This window comes from Aythya fuligula, chromosome 27, assembly GCF_009819795.1.
Source record: "Aythya fuligula isolate bAytFul2 chromosome 27, bAytFul2.pri, whole genome shotgun sequence".
Taxonomy (NCBI): Eukaryota; Metazoa; Chordata; class Aves; order Anseriformes; family Anatidae; genus Aythya; species Aythya fuligula.
In genome coordinates this window covers 2531552-2552358 of record NC_045585.1, presented here as the reverse complement: position 1 = coordinate 2552358, position 20807 = coordinate 2531552, and the positions used below count along the sequence as shown (strand labels likewise).

The 20807-nt window shown below is 45.1% G+C and overlaps 1 protein-coding gene across 4 annotated transcripts in view; it reads left to right on the top strand.

The window, feature by feature from the left end:
* Positions 1 to 439: 439 nt before the first annotated feature.
* Positions 440 to 20807, top strand: part of PPP2R2A (protein phosphatase 2 regulatory subunit Balpha) — a 38994-nt gene continuing 18626 nt past the window's right edge. The window contains exons 1-2 of one of the 4 annotated variants that reach the window (XM_032204070.1): positions 440 to 648; positions 2682 to 2756. In XM_032204070.1, coding sequence (XP_032059961.1) covers positions 642 to 648; positions 2682 to 2756 — 82 coding nt within the window. In that variant the 5' untranslated portion in view covers positions 440 to 641. Of the gene's footprint in view, positions 649 to 1946; positions 2004 to 2320; positions 2423 to 2583; positions 2607 to 2681; positions 2757 to 20807 lie in introns of those variants that run through there. The other 3 variants (XM_032204067.1, XM_032204069.1, XM_032204068.1) reach the window with 3 other exon arrangements.

Sequence of the window (20807 nt, the reverse complement as noted above, 5' to 3'; positions counted from 1 at the left end):
GGTAACTACAGTGGGGACCTTAATGGGGATGGAAGGGGCAGGCTTCTGAGCCAGCAGGGCTTAGCAGAGAATCATATATCATGTAGAATCATGTAGTGCTGGGGGGCAAAAAGGTGTTTGGGGGGGCTGAAGGGTGAAGGAAGCTAAAAAGTGATGGGGGGCTGAGGGCTGGTGGAGGCTAAAACGGGCTGGGGCTACACGGGGATGAGCCATGAGGGCGGCGGAGCCGCGCTGGGGCCCTGAGGTGAAACGGGAGCCCCCAGCCCGCCGGGGACGAGCCCCACAGAAGGGTCCCGGCTCCGAGCCCCCCGTGAGTGAGCCGATGCCGAGCAGCGAGGCCCGCTGAGGGCCCGGCGAGGCCCAGCCCGGCGGCGAGGCCGCTCCGCCTTCCCCCCCGTCCCCTTCCCTCCTCCGGGTGACGTCACCCGGAGCTCGCCCGGCGCCATTTTGAAAGTGGAGCCGCTCGGCGGGGGGGGCCGGAGCGAGGCGCGGAGCGGGGGCAGCCCCGGGAGCCGAACCGGAGCCGAACCGGAGCCGGAGAAACCGGAGCCGGCCGCAGCCCCTCCGCCATCCGCCTCCATCCTTCCCTCGGCCCGCTCCCGGCCGCCAACAGCCCGGCCCGCCCGCCTCGCCGCCCCAACATGGCAGGTAAGGGGCGGCCGCCCCCCTGCTCGGCCCGGGGGCGGCTCGCGGCCCCCTCAGCGCCACAGAAGGGGAACGAGGGGGGAGCTCTGAGGGGACGGAGCTCCGTGGTCGTCCCCTTGGGGTCAGGGCCCGGCCTTGGGGACAGGATCGGGCCCCCGGGGGGGGGCTGGGGAGCAGGCGTGCTCCGTGCTAGGGGCAGAGCCGGCCGGGTGCGGGATGCGGTTAGGGGTGTGTGGGGGGGGGGGGCTCTCTGTGCTTTATTCCTCGTCCCTTCATGGGCCTTCAGCCCCATTTTGCATCCTGAGGTGCTCGTGGTGCTGGAGGTGTGTGTGTGTGTGTGTGCAGGGGGTGGCTCTTCCTCCTCACTTCTCCCTGCGGTTTTTCCCTTTGGGAACCAATTTACCCCCCCCATTTCCACAACCTGAAGCTCCTTTCCAGTGCTCTGCCTTCCGAGGAGCAAGCCAGGGAGGCAGCGCTGGGGTTGTGCTTTGCCTTTTTTCCACCCCCCCTCCATGCTCCACCCTCCTCTTTTAGCCAGGGGAGGAAAAAAAAAAGTGCCCACTTGGTTGAAGCGAAGTGTACGAAAAGCAGAATTTGGGCTTTATGCGAAGGGAGCGGCGATTTTTCCCTCACACGCTGTCCCCTTTAAGTGCCTCCATGGTGGCAGCTGCTAAATGACAAATGAAGAGGGTGGCGAGAGGAAAGCAAATGGGTTGGACGGGTTTGGGGGGAATGGGAGAGGCGAGCACGGCGGATCCTTCCAGGGTATCTGCAGAAAAGCCTTCTGACATCTCTCCTGGAGCTGGGAGCTCCTGCTTGCCTTCGCAGTGCTGGGTTATGTAGTTTGCTTGCCTGGAGCCCTTCAGAAAAGACATTAAGGCAAGCAAAAAATGCATGCTGGAGTCTGGTCGTGGTGTAGCACTTCGGTTAACGCTGAGCCATTTGGTTGTCTTTGGAAAGACAGTTTTGGGGTTCCTGATTTCCCCATCTTGGACTTGTTTTTATCCCCTCAGATTAATGTAGGAGAGGGAAGAAGTCCCTCCTGCATTCTTTGTTATGCCAGAAGTGATAGCAGACCTCTGGATTAATGTGTAAATGCCATCTGTTGCTCAGCCTGTTTGAATTGTGTGGAGGAAAAGTTCCATTTTGACAGTGGCTTTAAAAAAAAAAAAAAAAGGCAGGCCCATTTCAGTCCCTTCCTGTATGTACTCAGCTCAGCAGTGATTTGCTCAGAATGCAATGCAAAAGAAATGGGTGGTGATTTTTTTGTGTGTTTTGGTGGCAGGGTTCAAATGAATCACTGCCTTCCGCCGAGGCAGTAATGTTCCTGAAGTTTTCTCTTCGATCCGTTTTCTATGGTAGTAGAACTTGTTAACATCAGCTTGCTTGTTTGCTTTTCTGCTCGGATTTGTTGGTGGTTTCTTTTTTTTTTTTTTTTTTTTTTAAGCTGATAACTGCTTTCGTTACTTCTGCGAAGAGACTCTAAATTTGTGGTAAAATTCTTTTCTTTAGCCTTCAGTGTGTAGGTTCGGTTCTTTGTTTTTGTGGGAGGAGGAAATGAATGACGTGCGTGGCTTTATGTTGATTGAAAGACTGAAATGTTCCAAAAATGCCAAGCTTTTCTGACAGTTGCTGATGAAGTTGTGTGCGTGTGCTAGTGGGGTTCTGCCATATAAAGTAGGAAGAAGCTTTATGTGAAGTGGGATGTTCGTGCGCTCTTATTTTAAGTGTGTTTTAAGTTAGTGCCAGCCGTGTTACTGAGCCATGCGAGCTTTCGGTGAGAGGCTTTTATCGCTGTTGCTGCTTTACGCTGTTTTTGACAAACATTGCTTGGGACGCTGGCGAGCCCCTAATGACAAAAACAATATCTGCAAAGGAAAAAGGTGGGGAGGGGCGACTCGCAATTGTGCCGACATCATTGCTGAGGAAGTAGGCGGGTGTAATGCTGTCTGAAATTTTCGGTTAGTAACTGTTACGGGCTCTTTGTGTTGCTCATGGGGGGGTCTGGGTCTCATTTTTTGCATTGTGTTTTCCAGGAGCTGGAGGAGGAAATGACATTCAGTGGTGTTTTTCTCAGGTGAAAGGCGCTGTGGATGATGATGTAGCAGAAGGTAAGAGCAATCTTTTTTTTACTGTGACTTTTTTTCTGACTTTCTAGGTATATTTTAGGAAGACGTGAATGCAATCTGTATTGTATGCAACTTGAGCAAAACAGATGGATAGTTCATGTGCATTCAGATACCTAGGCTCAAACTGTGCTATGAGTCTTGCTCACATGTGTAAGAAGGGCTGAATTTAGGCTTCTGGACTATTTTGTGGGAATTGTTTCCCAAAATTTAGATATGTTTTCCTGTCATTCAGCTTTTGCTTTGTGTTTTTTCCTAATCTGCAAAATGGGGAATGCGATCGTTGTGTTCCCAGGGAGGTGTTGTGACAATTAATGTTTTTATTCTTTGAAGACCTGAGTATTGGATAAAGATCAAGTGTGTTTTCCCAATTTTTCCAGCTTTATTAACCAGAAAAGGAGGAAATCAGGATATTTGTGTGTGCTTCCCTACTAAGTAGAGATGGGTTTTGTGTTTGAAATGATACTGGGAAAGGCCTCAAACTTTTCTGAGCTAGGGCTCCTAGTGCTGGCAGTGACAAATGTCATCTTTTACTAAGATGGCTGCCTGCGATTGTGACTGCAAAAAGTGCTTGTTTTCCTCAGTTTTGGTTGGGGGTTGTTAGCGGAGTCGTGCCTACTGCGTGCTGCTCAGCGGTGTCAGCGAGCAAAATTTCTTTTCTGATCTGCACTGGCCTCTGTATTTCTTTGGCCATAAGTTCCTGGTTGCGTAACACAACCTGTAAGATCAGGAGTTAATTCTTCTTTTGCTAGCAGTTGGCCTTGTCAATTATGGAATTTGTAACATTTCTTTTTTTTTGAACATATCCCAAATACTCTGACTTACAGACAAGTGAGATTAATGTTGTATTTAGAAAAGCGGTAACCACGGTTCCCATTACTTTCCCATTTGATGCGTGGTTCAGATTAACTTCCAAAGGCTGAAAAATGAGCATAAACATGAGACTTACTTTTATTTATTAGCTACAGCTTGTGGCAAACAAGGCACTTTCAAAGACTTGTGTGATTTTTACAAGCTGAAAGATGGCTTTTGGAAGCAAGAAGGCTGTAATATTTTTTAAAGTCGGGTTTTGAATTTTTCAGGGAGTATATTTTAAAGCTTGAACTCCAAATACTGTTTAATGTAATATAATCTTTTTTCCTCTGACAGACGTAAATTCTGTGACCTTTTATTTTAATTTCCTATCAAACTAAATACTCAAATCTTGCAAGAATTCTGGTTGTGTGGCTGGTGCTTGCAAATAATTCTTCGTGACAACAGCCCCGTTGACACCACACAACAGTAACGAGCTTTCTATACACACTAAAGCGGCTCTTGCAGGGAACTGGAACTGCAGAAGTCAGGAAATAGTCTGTCCTTTGCTTCCTTAGCTGCTCAGAGGTGCCGTACTTTGCTCTCCGCCAGATGACTTGCTGGCCTCCTGCTTCCTTCCGGGCAGGTGAGCAGCTGCGGGAGCGAGGAGCAGGGGGTGGAGTGCAGGGGAGCTGTCACCGTAGGAGAATTAACCAGCTTCAGTTCAGCCAGCCGCTCAGCACGCTCTCCAGAAAACTGTACGAGTGTTTCAGACCGTATGGGACGTGCAGGTTTCTGATTTTGTGACCCAAAGAACTATTTCGTGTCGTTGCCAGCTGTAATTGACTTCCGATGAGTAAGTGCAGACCCCTCAACGTGCTGCAAGACGGCCTGAAATTAAATGCCGGGATCCTGGAACGAGGCCCCAGCATTGGTGTTATACTTGATTGTTGTGAACTTGTTGAACTGAAATTCTAAGCTCTTCCTGGGTATTTGGCTCCCACGATACATGCTGGAAATTGTTAAAAGCCAGCTGTCTAATCGTAACGCAGCTTTACCTTCCCTGCAGTCCTTGGAGCTCCTATTGTGCCTTATAACGCCTGTCTGTAATCCTGTTGGGTTGGTGATGTAGCTGAAATTTATTTTTTTCTGTACTTCTGCCTTTAAGGTTTATCTTAATAAAATGAAGCCTTGTGTAGTTCTTGCAAAATCGGAGCAGCAATTCTGCATGCTCCTGGTCCCCCTTCAGAATACTGAGGGACAAGTCGGCAGTGGCTCCGAGTCTGCTCTGACCTTTCTTCCCTCCCTGCCTTTGTCTGCCTTTTTGTGGCAGCTCCATGGTGAAAGCTAAAGAGAATTTTGCTGTCTGAAACTTCAGTGCTTCTTTAACCGCCGTGGTCTGCAGCCTAACAAGCGTGGGCTCCAGCCATGGCTGGGACTGAGGACAGTGCCAATTTGGCTGGGGCAGTACCTAGGGCGTGGGGTTTTGAAGTGGCTTTAGAGCTGGGATTTTAAGAACTGACTTTTGTGGAATATTGAAACTTCCCTAGAAATAGCAAAGTGAAGAAAACAAACCTAGAAGAAATGGAAGGAGTGTGTTTTAAGTTTTTCTTCCCGTTCTTAATAGAATGTTGTGATATTTACGTTGAGAAGTTAACATTAACTTTGTGTCAGCCGAGGAACCTTCATCCATTCATTACATGAAGCAGCAGAACGTGAACCAGCAGTCTCCCTAAAACACTGCCCATAAAACAGGCTAGTGGAGAGTATCACTTCTAATCAATGCAGTAATGATGGCAGCAACTTCAAAAAGTTTGCAAAGAGCTGGTGCAGAGCTCCCAGTAGGTTTGGGGTCAGGTCTGACCCCCTCACTGTCACGTAATAGGAACAGCCTCCAGTTCTGTGGGTGCTGAGGCTAGAATGGCTGGCTGCTATAAAGTCAATATTTGAGGGTTTGTTGGCTGAAACACGAGCTCTCAGGTGACAGTTCTTAATTCTCTGGCTTCCTAAGCACCCTGTGGTAGGTGGATGTGACATTTCCTTTGGAGATGGTGAGGATGGAAGGAAAAGGGGGGAAGCTGTCATGAAAGCTAGGAAGTGAAGATGGCAGTGGCCAAGGCAGAGCTCTGGTAACTGCAGGAGCATGGCCGCGTGAGGAGCAGCCAGCTGCCCTCCAACCTCAGCACAAATGGAGCTTCTCTTTGGTTGTCAGCTTGATGGGGGCCCTTGTTTGCATCAAGTTAGGTACAGAACTTGGATTTGGAGTTGAAATCCGAGTGTCAGCATCGTTATAGTTGGTGTCCTTAAAATTAACCGATGGCAGAAGGTTGCCCTTCTGTTGTGTGGCTTCTGCTGTATCTGCTTTTGAAACAGCCAATTCTTTGCTCAACAGAAGTCTTCCTCCCTTCTCAACTTCCTATTTGTCCTCCTGGAGCCCAGTCCCACAACATGTCAGTGCCCACCTTGTTATTCTGATTACTCTGGAGAATCTGGACCCAGAACGGTAGATAAAGCAAGACTTTCGGGGTGAAAGCAGAATTACTGTCCTTGATAAGTTCAGTTGTTCAGGGTATCAAAAACATCTGTAACACATTAATTTTTTTCTTTGTGGCATCACTGTTTCAGTACAGGAAAGACTTAACTGTCCAGAACTGCTCAAGAGCAGACACGACCACATCTTAGTAGATGCTGAAGGAGTACAGGGATTTTCTGCAGTTTCCTTGATTTTTTTTTTTTTTGTTCTGCTCTCCAAGAGGTAGCATAGTGGCAACTCCACTTGGAAACAACTTGAGAACCGTGAGTTTAAACCATCCTTGAAAACTAGACGTTAGCTTAATGGAATGAGTTTGTACTTCAGAACAAATTAAGTCAAATTTGTTTAATTACTTGGCAGAAGGAAAAGAGTCAAGCTGCTGTATCTAAATGTTCTTTCAAGTGTAATCCAAAGATACGTAAAAGTCCGATGGTCTGCTTCCAAGGCTGGGAGCCAGGAACTGAAGTCCTAAGCTTTAGCCCTGAGTGATCAGCCCTCATCGTGGACGAGTTGTTTAACTGCTTGGGGCCTGAGCGCCTCTGGAGGAGGCACTGGGGTATCTGCTGTGGGTGTGAAGTCTCCTACAGGACCATTCTCTGCTTTGTTAGTAACCTATGGCTTGATTTGTGTTTCCTCTTCGTAGCCGAAACACTGCTGTAGTCTGCTGCAGCTTGTGCAGATGATGAAGGGATGAAGTCACATTTCTGTCCCTAGCCAAACTGAGTGTGGTCAGAGATATAAACAAGATCTGACTTTTCTCCTGTTCAGGAATGTCTTTCTCCATTTGATTCTAGGTATGTTTTATCTTAAAAGTGTAGTTTCGTGCTCGCTTTTGGCAGGCTCCAAAATTGCAGAGCAGCTGTGGGAACTGTTACTGCTTCAGTAGTAGTACTTCATCTTCAGTACCCCCAAAAAAATCTGTCGTTAACAGTGAGGAAACTGAGGCCAGCAAGGACCAGCTTAGCAGCATCTGCAGCTCACCGGCTTCTCTTGCCTTATCAGAAGACTTTCTCTTGGCTAAGTAACATCTGTGTGGAGTAAGGGTAAGAGCTGCTGAGCCTCCTGCCCCAAAGCTGGGTGGCTGTGCCTCGCAGAATGCTCCTGGTGGCACCTCCTGTGCTTTTGGCTGAGCAGCTGAGTGGCTTCCACATGGGGTGGCGTTGGGGGGACCTCCTGGGGAGCAGGGCTCCCACCCAGCTGCATCTGTGGGCAGGAGTCGCAGAGGAGGAACAATGGAGTCATTATGGAAGCGGTGGATGGGCTTCTTTAAATGCAAACTGATGCAGTAGGAGGGGAAGAAAAATCCTCGGAAGTAGCAAAGGCGTGAGGAGGGTTTGGGATGCTAATGCTGATGAAAGATCGGGGCTACAGTTAAGGCAGGGAGCTGAACTTCTGTTTGAGAGCTGTGCTTAAGCTCTCTGCTCATGAAGCAATGTTAGTTAAGAGGAGCAAGGACTAGCAATAGGCTTTTTTAAAGGGGTAATGTGAAATATGTTGGTAAAAATTTAAAAAACAAGGAAAAAACAACACATGTTATAGTCCTTTCCTCCCTGTATTCTTAAGTCCACTTCTGCTCATGCCTTTGGCTGTTTATAGAATGGCTCACTCTATCTAGAGAGAAATGGGCTGCTGTGCTCTAGGAAGCGCTGGCCTGAATTGGCTGAAGTGTGTGCTCGTGAGGTCCCCCCAAACAAAGAGCGTTTAGCAGACAGCTCAACAGTGAGAGGCTGTTCAGCTCCCCAAAGCTGTTCTTCTCTCTTGGTGAGAGTTGGTAGCTCGGGCACTTCAGCCTGTCAGTCACGCTGACCAGTGCTTGCTCTGCTCTTCTGGGAAGCTTTTGCACTTAGATCAAAAATCAGATGGGAAAAGGAGTTGTTTGTGGTTTCTGTATTGTAAATACAGCAGCTACAGTGCTAAAGCCATCAGACATCCACCCTACAAAGGAGCGTGGAAATCCTGGTGGGTTGCAGCTCTGTACAAATTCTTAATCCTTAATTTTAAAGGTGCTGCCTTTTTTGGGGTACTTCCACCCTAAGAACAGGCTTCTGTAGCTTCACAGAACGTGCATGGGAGAGAGCTGAAATGAAGAAGGAAACGTCTGGTGGGTGCAGTGCTGAAGTAAGAGTTAAGGGCTGGGTGTTCCTAGCTGTACTGTTTGCCTTTTTTTTCCCCCTGCTGTCTTCTGACTTGCCTATTTAGGCCATGGCTACATGTTTGGCAGCATTTCTGCTTAAAGAGGCACTCCTTCCCACTCTGCTGGCACCAGCGTGCGTGGAACTGCACAATGAACTTGTCTGGGAAGCCGATCCAGCTGAAAAATACTTAAAATTGTGGTTTTGACCGGATTATTTCTCAGCTGAATTGAACCCTGATCTGGTTCTCAGTGCTGTGTGCGCTTGTGCCAGCACAGTGTGACGAGCGAGCGAGCTGCTGAAAGGAAGAGGAGGAACTGTGGAAGGGAGGCAGTCTCTTTATAGGATTTTATGTACGGCCAATGCAAGACCCTGATCTTTAAGTGCTGTGCTGCTCCAAATGCTAGAATAGCTTAACAGAAAGGACTTTAGAGCTTTGCTGTTCGAGATTAGAGCACGTGCAGTCTGAAGGCCAGCAATAAATATATCTAACACCAGTTCTGTATGGTAATCGTAGGAGGCTGCACTAAAGCACTGCCCTAATAAAATGGGTCAAACTTCATGTGGTGCACTGCTGCTCGACCAAGATCCTGCATAGTTGGTGGTCGCCTTTGGAGATGTTTTGTAGACTGAAGCTGGTCCAAGTCTGCGCTGCTATAGGGGGAAAAAAAGCTTATTTATACTGGGTTACTTTGCAGTCAAATCAGGTCCCTGAACTCAGGGCTGTGGGGATGTGCAAACCCTCACAGCGTGAAGGGTGGTGGGAATGTGCCCGAGGGTAGGAAGAGAGCACAGAACCCCCTTGCGTGGTAGCAGCAGGGATTCAGGCAGGTAGGAGCCAACTGGCAAAATGCTTTGCTGTGTGTCAGGTTGGGATTCTCCCAAATTAGATCACGCACACATCTGGTACACATGGACTGTGTTGCTATCACCAGGCTGTGAATAATTCTGATGTTTTTCTGCAGCAGAACGAGTACAGGTGGAACAGGCTTTCATCCTCTGGTGTTCACAGAAGCAGTCAGAAAGGAGAAACGAACCCTGCTCATTCAGCATTTATTAATTGGTGGTGTTTTTCTTAAAAGCTGTGTTGCTGCTCGTATGGCTTAGTTTCTTGGAAGTTCTTGTAGAAAAGCATCTCAGTTAATTGGGAGGTGGATTACGGGCTGATTGCTTTACAGTAAAGCGCTTTAGATCATGTAACAAACGATAATCTATTCTTACCATGTCTTACCACTCTTAATATGATTTGAAAAATTGATCCCTTGTTTGGGGATTTCACTTAAACTTATGTCTTGTTTCGCATTTAGGTGTTAGAGAACGAGGCCTGCCGTGTCTTAGGTGCTCCTGAAGTGTGTGCAGTGCACCTGCTGTGTCCTGTGCCTCTGGTAGTAAAATGCCCCTTGCTGGTGGCACCAAAGTGAGGCTGCCCGTGCTCTCCTTTTAGGAAACGCTGTGCTCTTGAAGCTCTTTTATTCGTGTAAGATGCTTTTCTTACTGCCTTAGGGGTATTTTCCAGACCTTTTTTTTTCCTATTATTCATACCATGCGGTACCATAACCGTCTACGGTATTTTTAGTAGGGAGTGTGAAGTTTTGTGGAATAATTCAGCCTTCGGTAATTATGTGAAACTGTGAGCGTTACTGCTCTAAAAAAAGAGGAGTGAAAAGCTCTGACACAGGCAGCCGCGTTGTGAGTCGTGACAGCAGCTGCTGTGTTTCTATGACAATCGGGAGGAGAAGTGCAGGAAGTGTGTTCCTTCAACCAGCCTCGGCTGGGAATCATCCTTCACGAAGCTCTGGTAGGATTTAAGTCAGAACCTGAACAGTTTTCTCGATTTTGAGTGGAATATGTGTAATATAACTGTTTTATTAATTTATGGCTCAGTTAAAGCATGCATTAGCGAGGTGCTACCTGTATAGGGTTTGCAGGTAAGCTGGAAATAGGATACTGTTGTGTGGTGTGAGGGTCCTAGGGGAAAAGGGGGAAAATAGGCACACTGCAAGGTGAGGAGTTGATGCTCTGATGGTGTTGCAGATTGACCCAGCAGGGTTTCCTTTCAACAATTCAAGTCCTTCGCTTTCTGGCTACCCAGCAGGCCTGCTTTAGGGCATTGTTTGGGGCTGTTTGTGGTGTTACCTAGCAGTGGGTTTGCCTTCTGGTTTTCTGTTGCTGGCACTCTGGGGTTGTTACCCTTGGCTTCAAAATGCGGGTGCTGGCTACCAGCGCCAGGTACGGTGTTTGCATCGAGTTGATGTTACTGCAAATCATCCTGTGAGGTTTCTGTGCATGACTGTAATTCTGTTACAGAAATAGAAGGGGCTGCAAGCTTCTCTCTTCTAACTTGCCATGCTTTTGTTAAGCACTGGAGGAGAAATTATTTACTTGGTCAGCCATTCTTTACAAGAATGTGTTTTCCTCCCAGCCATCCCCGAGTGGTAGCACCATTAAGAAACCCGGCCTATTTGGGCCACGTGGCAGACCCTCGGGCAGATAGACTTGCATCTAACTTGGGTTAAAAAAAAAATATATAATTAGGGTCAGGAGGAGAGGATTTAAGAGTTGTATTGTTGGAAAGATTGATTTCCCAGGTGTGCAGAATGTGTTTTGGATGGAAATGTTTTTCTTTGCATTTTCGATTGTAGTTTTTGTATTAACGTTCAGGGAGTAACAAGACTTCCAAATGTGCACAGATAATGCTTGATGGTTTTGATTACTTGAGGAAAATATAACTGCATGTATTCAGGAACCTTCAAGGTGTTTGAGAGTTCAGGCTGTAGTTGCTCATTTAAATTTAGGAAGCATTTGTACTGTAACCCTGTCTGTGTAATGCTCGTGACTATATTTTGCTTTTTCCCCAAGGAGCATAAAAAGTATTCAGGGGCTGTTCTTTGACTCTTCAAAGCGGTGGCTGCAGCTGGCCTTTCTTCCGTCAGGAGGACAGAAGTTGATGCACAGAGACTGTGACCTACATGTGCTTGTGCATAGTGCTCATAAAGAGTGTGAAGGGCTCTCTCTTTTGAGTAATTTGATACAGCAGGCAAAAGTTGTGCATCAAAATGTTTTTCTTATCTTGAATTCTCTAAATGATAATTCTGAAAGACGCTTTTGAGAGTTCCTGGACTCTTTTCTGATGTAGTTGCATAACGAAACTTCATTTCCCAGTGTTTGCAGTGCATCATTTCTGTAAATGGGGTCACTCGTAGGGGTACTGACAGAGCTGAAAGGAAGTCCTGCCTCAGCTCTTAATTGCTGTTAAGTTTTGCTTTGGGGAACTGGCCTGAGTGGAAATTACATGTCTTGGGTTATTGGTTATCAGAGGAATTCTTTATCTTGAATTAGTTTCCCCAGACAGTTGTCAGTGTGACAGGTCTTTGTGGTGTAGGAGCACTGAGGGGTGGCTGGCTGCGTGTCCTGCACCCAGGGGAAGCAAACGATTTGAAGGAGCCATGGGGGCAACTGAGGCAATTCTCAGCCTTCTGATGCTTGTTCATAGTCTCCTTCCATATGGAGAGCTCTAATATCAGTGAATTTGGGACCTGTTGGAGAACCTCTTCTGAAAGATCAATATGAACAAACCGCAATTGAAACTGCAGCACGCAGACCTTGTCGTGGTCTAGGCCAGCAGTGAGCAGATGGCTCCGCGATGCAGAGGCAGTACTGAGGCATTCATAAGCTGTGTTTAGGGACACTGGAACTGGCAGCAGGGGCTTTTTGACCAAGCTTTCTGTAGAAGCAGCCTGCTTTTCTCTGTTCTCACAAAATCCCAAACGCAAAGCTGTGGTTTAACCTTATTGATTTTGTATTTCTGTTCAAGAAACATGCAGGGTCTTCATTTTGTGTTCCCTTTTGGACCAGTAGCTTACTCTTGGGGAGCAGTGGATGCCGGTAACATGACAATCCTGTTACTGGAGCAGGACTCCTGCTGTGCTTAACCCAGCAGTTCTCTCTCTGACAAGATTTGGATGCCTCAGAGGAAAGTGCAGTGAGAAGACAGCATTTAAAAACAAACCAAACATCTAGGACTGTACACGCCAGGTTGCTGGCTCCCTGGAGCTTGTGGATTCTCTTCCTTGATCTGACCAGAGGAAGCTCAGACCACACTTGGTTATAAGTCATCCACTGGCTTATGTAGCATTCTCACCCTTCTGCTGTTCCTGCAGATCTGGTGTGATCTAAATTGTCATCTACAGCTGTGCTGTGAGGTCATCTCTGTCCTGATCCTCATGTTCCTGTGCAAGGGCTGTGACGCGTGTATGTTGGGAAGAGAGATGACACGACGGAGTGATTGCATCCTGTGTAGGAGCACTTCTGGCTTAGTCTTTCCTCCTTGCTGGCTGCTGTCATTTTGAAGAAGTCAGCAGGAGAAGATGTACACAGCCCTCTTTGGTCTTTGTAAGCTTGTTTGTGTGTGTGTTGAAACTCGTTTTCCAGAAGTTCTGCTCTTACGTAATGCTCAAGTGGAAGTTTGGCACCTTCCAGTTCATGTTCTTTTTAACTAGTATATTTTCAGTGAGGCTTACCTTTTATTAAATAGCTGTGTGTTTTTTTTAACTTTTTACCAAGTTTAAAATTTAGGTTTAAAGTTAATTATCCTGAGGGGATAAGGAAGAATAGAAATTAAGATAATTGAAAGTAATCGTGCCGAGTCGAGATTCATCGTTTTAACCCCCTACAGACTTTGTTTTTTCCTTGTCTGTAAGACTAGTGTGCGTGTTGCCCAAAATGGGGTTCCAGAACTTCTAAAAGCTATTGCAGGGAGCTTTGAGGCCTTTGCAGGATAGTAATATAACTAAATATTCTATATCTTGTTTTATAGCTGTTACATAACTTTTCCAAGATCAAAGAAAGGCTCCTAATTTATAGATAGAGAAGATGAGATGTAAAGTAACTCCCTTAAGAATAAAGGTCAGTATTTTGCTCAGACTTGTAGACTGTAAGTTTTTAAGATGCGGTATAAGCATGAGGGCCAGCCTTATCGAGGTGTCAACGTGTAGATTCTGTTCTGCATCGTTTAGAGGAGTGTTAAGAATCTCTGGAAGTCCAGGCTTCAAACTAGTATCGGCCTCTTTAACTACAACAGAAACGTAAGACACTGAGGCACGTATGTTTGGGCTGGAGGAAAAACTGCAGGAAAATACTTGTTAAGTGTGTGTGGGGGGGAAAGGCAGTTGGTAAAGGGAAGATTATTTTCCAAGTTCCACAGCAAGAAGTGCACTAAGTGTTAAAATGAACTAATAAAGGAGTGGATGGCCATAGTGAGTGAAATAATTTGAAGGTTTTATTCCTTGGTCCCATAATAGTCAGAGCTGTGTATTCGTCTCTGCTGGAAGCTTCAGTTGCATTTGTGACCTTCACAGGCGCTATGCTGTCCAGCAGGCTGCCTGAAATTCATCTAGTGAGTGTGCCTCCCTCCCTCCTTCCCTCCTTTCCTTCTCCATTATGGTAGGTAAGAGTGATATTTTTTTTTTTTTTTTTTACTTTCATTTTCCTTCCTTAGAAGGAGGCACTTGACAAGTGTCTGAGGTGCAGTGCTAGAGTCTGACACTTGGAGATTAAAAAGTTTTAGAAATTTTTGGCTTTAGCAATAAAAGCTTTGGTCAAAGAGTGTATGAGACGAGTCTGAAACAGCGTGATAGCTTCCAGGAATTGTTTTTTATATCGACAACAGAAGGGCGACCCAGACTACAGAATTCTAGTAGCTGATTTTGAAAGGCGTTGCCAAATCATGATGTTTTTCTGAAGTACTGCTCCTAATTTTTAACTTGCGGTGTACGTTTTGTAGTGGCTTCAGCAAAAAGAGCAAATCAAGATACTCCAAGTGCTCTGACGCTGTGGCATTCCCAGTGACAAATGAAGAAAGGCATCGCCTTAAGGCTTCTGTTCTGTACATGCAAAACAATAGCACAGTATGTTAGTTCCAAATATATTGTTATTTGCAAACAGAAAACTAACCACTGGTTTTTCTGTGCTGTGCAGCCTATTGAAATTCTGGCTGTGATTCCAGCAGAGGCTTTGCCATAAATAGCTCTGCACCGCTTGGGAACACAAACAAGCCTCCTGAAAAGCTCTGAAGTAAGGTCTTCTGAGGGGACTAGTTAGTGGAGATACTTTGGAGGTGAGGAATGTTTCTGTAGGTTGAGGTGGGGAGCTGTCAGCAGGAGCTGAGGAGTAAGCAGTTACTGATTCAAATGAGGTTCAAGGATTCCTGAATCACCTGAGTCAAGTGAAGGAAAAAAAGGATGATAAAAATGCACAAGTACAAGCAGAAACAGGTATGTCTTCCTTGTTAGTACTGAAGAGCTTTAAAACAACAACAACAACAAACAAATGCCACGTGGTAAGTAAATACAACTTGAAATAGAAACTATTTGTTCTTTTAATGTGCAGTCATCCAAATGAAAGCAGCCTTTTAAAATTTGTACTGAAGGGCTGTTTGGTTATGTGAATTAATACATAGCTAATTCTGTAGTGCTTATTTTTTCAGTGCTATCTGGGCGAATGTACCCTTGAATAAGTAATGCAGGGGCAGCTTTTGTGCAGACATGTTCAGCTATAATTGGTGTAAGCTGTCTCGAGTAAGATACTTTCTTGTCTTGAGGAGAAGCTTGTAAACCTTCTGTGCATTAGGAGAGGTGAGTAAATTCTCCAGTGATTCACCTAGTTCACAGCGCTGATTCTTTCCCCTAGACCTGTTGCTACTAAATATTTTAACAAGCAGAATTCGGGAGTCAAAGAGCACGAACGTAACTTTGGCACTTGTGAAATCCGTGCTCTGAGTGGTAGACTTGAGTGCTCTGCTCAGCCCCTGGTTATCAAACAAATGTGTTTATCATCTGTCACAAGAAAATGAGGATGGTGTCGCAGAACAGGGCTGAGGAGACCTTGGGAGTTTGTTATTACGTTCTCTACGTGCGCAGCTTTCAACTTCACATATTACTCCTGATGGATGTTTATTAAAAAGCCTTAATCTATGGACACCTTGCAGCCTCGGAAGCGTATATTTAAAGCTTAACTACTCATATTTTTGAATGACTTTTTTTATTATGTTTAAAACCACATTTGGTGACATGTGAAATTTGTTTGTGGGAATTGCACACTGGTCTTGAATGGAAATTAGCCCTAATACCCATAGAAGGCAGGGGCTCTGTGCTATTAACTGCATATAACTTAGTGGGATCAACAGCTTAGCCACTGGTACTTCTTTCTTTTTTAAGATCTCGATGGTATTTCTGAGCTTGTTGGCATTTTTCAAGAACATTCTTCTTCGTTCTTCCCATGCCTATTAAGAGCAGTTCCCTAAGAAAATGAAAGCATAAATAAAACAGCTTGGTAATACAGGAAAGCACTCCTTCTGCAAGGGGCAATTAGCCTGTTCTTTGAAAACAGATGCATTGCTAGCATGTTATCTTTAACACAGTGAGAAGAAATAAAGCTTAAATAAATCTTTGTCTAATTCTTCCTATGTATTTTGGAAAATCCTGATGATAAATATAAATTGAATTCAATAGTGCTTGTCATTTTAGAATTATGGAACACTTCTTGAAGTACCACACATCCTGAAGGAGCCCAGCGAGTGTGTAGTTCTGCAGTGGAGCTCTAAGACTACACGTTTTCCAGAGAGCGGTGGGTTGAGCTGGAGTCCAGGTCTCCCAAATCTTACCCTGCATATGGCAATAGGATGTCCTTTATCTGCAGGTCAGCAGGGATGCTCTCAGGAGAGCCAGAATCAGCAGTGCTACTCTCCTCTGAATAGAGGCTATTTGATTTTTCTGGTCCATCATAAAGTTAGTTCTGGAAAATGAGTAATCCTGAATTTTTGTCCTTAGTGTCAGAATTGAGATAGTTTGTTCTTGGAAGTTAGGTATGCAGCAGTAGTTCTGCTGTAGCTGTATTTATGATGCTCTGTAAAGTAAAGCTCTGCAGGCAGAAAATGTGTTGGAACAAGTTATGTACCAGAGCACCGGGGCTAGACAAATGCAGTAGTAGAGCAGAAATAATCAAATCTGTTATTTATAAGCCTTTTTGTCTCAGTTCTCCTGGTATTGCTCAGTAAATCCCTCAATGTTGTGAGCAATAGTGACAGAACGTTCAGGCACCCAAGGGGATCTTACTTGAAACAAATTTTGGGCATGAAGGTAGTCGCTGCTTGAGTTAATTTTGTTCCCCTATAACCAGATAATGCATGCAGTTGTATAAAGGACAAAAATGACAAGAAACTCCCTAAATTCTTCACGATACGAATATAATTTAACCCTTCTGTCATCTTTCTCCAGGAAAGTATCTCCTAAATCAGTGTAGGTTTTGTTAGCTGAGCAGGGTTTCTGCATTGAAATGTAACTAGTGTGGACTGCATATCAAATTGCTTAGTACAGTTACTTTTTAAAGTATGTTGAAAGGCATAATGCGTGGGACTAGGAAACTCGAGGTGGAGGAAACCCTTTCCTTTCCTGCATCATTTAGTCAGGTTATCGCTACATCCGCAGGAATATTTAAAACACTTGCTCTGTATGCACTGGAGAGGCATAAAACACCGTCAGGTTGCCTATTTAAGCAAACCATGAGCTTCATGTTCTTCGGGGCTTGTATTTTTGCTGAGATTTCATCTAGGGTTTTAAGCAAAAAGTTGTTTTTGAAGCGTTGCTGCCGCAGCACCAAGGAGCACGTGTTTATTTCAATTATTTTTGGGGTATGTAAACCAGTCAAGGCTCAGTTATGTGAGTGTTCTGGGCTGCTGTAAACTGTTTTGTATGTGGGATATGCCGTTGCCATAATGACAGCCACTATCACTTATTCTATCAGTAATGGTTGCCAGAGTCGTGTGGCATTTGAAACCTAAGGTTTTGGATTTCTTTATCTACATCTAAACAGGGACATGTAATTTTTCTAGGTTAAGTGTGACTGCTGTATGCTGTGACAGCAGGGGAGCACATACATACCCAAGCCAGACATTTAAAATGTTAGATGGTTTTTATGTAGTAGATGCTTTCAAAAGGAATACATTGCAAACTGTAACGTGTTTAGATTTTTTTAAAGTCTGTCTTCTATACTTAAAGCCTTTTGTTCTTTATATTTCACATCAAAGCCATCCTTTCTGATGGAGTATTAGATAGCAGCTTAATTTAGGGGTGCGTAGCCTCTTGAGGTGATGTTATTCAGAGGTTAACCACTGCTGCTCGCTGTCTTTCTGATGGTCCTGACCTTGACAGGAGAGGAGTTTTCAGCGTGATGGAAGAGAGATTGATGCAAAGCTGCGATGCACATCCTCCATGGGGGGACAGGTGGCTTTCTGCATTTCCCTGCATTAAAGCAGATTCAAACTTCTCAGGCTGGATGCTCTCAGCAGCTGAATTTGGTGATGATTAGAAAACTGAAGCCTGCAATAGCTTTTGTATTGAAAAGTGTTGGGTTTGCTGTTGGATACTTCTTTAAATAAAGTCAGAACTATTCACTGGTTGGAGACAGGAAGGGTTATGGGCAGACCTGAGCTGTTTTTTTGGGATCGTGCAGTCTTGCAGAGTCTGTAAAAGGGCAGGCTCAAGGAGAAGCTGTGACCTTTAACAGCTTGTCCCTAATTGTGACCAGACGTTGCAGCTCCACGACCTGTGAGGTTGCTCGCCCGCCTTTCTAAGGTTATTTAAGACGGGCACCAGGAGCGGGGCTGGATTTCTGCCACTTGTGCCTCTTATGTTTATGATATTAATAAACTGGTGTCAAATGTCCTGGGAACGGGTGATGTAGGCTGAAAGACCTTTGTTTCAGCCAACAATAGACCTGAATTAGTGTGAATAGGAAAAGCAAATAGGCGCTTCCTGTCATATTTTAAGGAATACTGGGGTTTGGGGAAGCGTGTGCATTACGGGACTTAACCTGAATGCTCATCATTTGCCAGTGCTTTTTCCCCAGTAAAGTTTTCCCTGTGCGTGTGGGTATCTGTTAGTCTTTCTAAATATGTTTGCTGGGCTAATGAAGTAGAATCCCATTTGTTTGAATAGTTTTTTTTAGGGTATTCTTCAGGGGAAAAACTGTAAGCTGAACTGCGTGAAGACCTGATGAAGGGACACATCTTAGTTATTTTCCTGACCTGTCTTGTTCCTTGAGTTTGGACCTGGAGGCCTCTTGCAAAGGCTCGAAAGTATGTGAACCAAAAACACTTGGGTGGTGCTTCAGACCACCTTGAGGTTCACTTGGCTCTCACAGAGTATTGTAAGAGTCCAGAACAATGGTATTTGTGGTTTCAGGACAGCGGATGCCTTTGGAGACCCGAGGGAATTCTTGTCAGGTATTAAACAATCCCTTTTTATTGAGTCTGTGGTATTCACAGGTTGACCTGGTGTGTGTTGAGCTGGAAAACAGCTCTGGTTTGACCTGGTAACTTCTCAGTTGTGCAGTAACTTGCAGATCGAATTATTTGGGTGGTGGTGATCTTTCAGAGCTGCTTCACCCTTCATGCAGCAGATGTAAGGAAGCTCTTTTTTTCCCCCAGTTTCAGGGTGGGAAGATCATAGGGTCAGTCAGCTTAGTTGTGTGCAGAAAGCATACCCACAGAGGTCCTAGTAGCAGGTAGGCAAAGGCAGCTCCCAGGTGATATGGGAAGGGCACTAATTGTGCCACGATTAATTACATTTCGGTTTCTATATCCACTGATGCTGGAGCTAATCTAACCCTCCTGGTTAAATACACAGTGCCTAAGCCTAGGCAGCCAAGTCGGTGGCAATTTTTGTTGTTCTGCATCAGGCCTGGCTTGTTGTAAGTTCATGTTCCTGTCCCCCTACTTGCAGCTCGACTGCTGGTGTGTTCCTGTGCTCTCCTTGTAGCTGAGGGTGCAGGGAGCTGCCTTGGTTTCCAGCATCTTGTGAGCTACAGATACTGCTGCGGTCAATTTATTCTCCGTTTCACCTGGGGGAAGAAGGGGGTTTGCCTATTGGCTTCCTATGCATGTGTTCCGAAAGGAACTGCAGTAATGTCCTTTCTCAAGGTTTAAAAATAGAAAGTAATTAATCAGGGTGATGAGGGTTAATGGTTTCTATCCAGAAACCAAACAGCTTTGCATTTGTTTATGTGGAGAGAACATTCTTCTATCTGCTCTTGTTAGTTGAAGAAAAGAAGAATTTTTTCACTGTAATTTTTGAGGCACTTTATTAATAAAAAACTAATTTAGGGTTAAATACAACCCCAAAACTCTATTTAATGCTTTCATTGGATGAAGTGCTTTCAAGGCACCAGTTCAAGATTCTTTTCAGCTAGCAGCCTACCAGCCCTTTATTTTTTCTTCTGTAAATTTTCAGTGAACTTTGTATGCATAAAAGGAATTCCAGAAGCACTTCCAGACTTGGTGAGCAGGAATAAAAACCTCTACAGTCAGAGCCCGGTGGTTACGGTAATTGTGGTACAGCTAATGCTTCACCAGTTCCACAGTGGATCAATCAAGGTTAAATCAATGTAACATTTAAAAGTTCTGTCCTCAAATTGACACTGATTTTAATGTAAATGCTTGAACTCCTTTCACAAAGATGAAACTGGGGAAAAAAAAAAAGTAATTTTAAGTGAGCAGTCAGCGTATGTTGCTGTATGTCACATCTGTTTTCAAGAGTGCTTTGGCTGCTGCTGTTTGCCACCTCTGTTTTCTCTGTGCCACCACAGGTGTCTTGGAGTCCTGGATACAGGAGGCTTTGAATTTCCTACTATAGATGGAGGCAGGAAGCCACTGGTCGGAGGTTTAAATCCATTTCCTTTCTCTTTGGACTATCCAATTCTTACCTTTAGGGATCTGTTGCAAGCGTGAGCTTGTGAAGACTGTAAAGTAGACAGAAATGCTTTTAATTGGCATTCTGGTCATGAGCTTCATAGCCTGCTGCAAAGCCAGAAGGTTTGAGGTGACGGGAACATCTGTCAGAGGTGCGATGTGTTGTGTTCCTCGGGATTTCTGCAACTTCTGAAAGTTGCTGCTGGTTTTGCACACTTCTTTGTTGGCCCCTTGCCTTGGTCTGAAATGGGACGTGAGGAAACTGGTGATAACTTTGGGAAGTGGAGATGTTGAAGCCTGCCAGTGTTTGCCCACAAACAACACTGTCCTGGTGAGGCACAGCAATTGTTTACCAAACACGAGCAATAAAACGTTCATTGTGCCACTCCCTGCACAGCTTAAATTGTCGTACAAGCACTGAGTGTGCCTTCTGTGAACTGCTCTTAAATGGGGAAGTGGTTTTGATATCTCAGTTAACTTAAGATCATGCAAAGATTTCTGAAGGTGCAAGGAGCTGGCTTTCCAGACGGGAGGCACTGCATTTTGGTGAAGTGGTTCTGCTCCCTGCTTGTACCTTGGTAAAACACCTCAATTCACCTGGGTGTTTGCTGCTACTCCAACTTTACAAGAAGTGTCTTTCTGTAAAGGGATTAGAGTTTTACTTCTGTTTCAGTTCTGTTTTCTGCATTTCTAACATCATCATCTCACTATTGCTGTGCAGACAGGAGCAGCTGCTTTCATGTGGGGCAAAAGGACTTGGGTTGGTTTCTTCTGTGGGTGTTACCGGGAAAAATTACGTCTTACATGAAAACCAATGCTAACGAGGTTAAGATTGG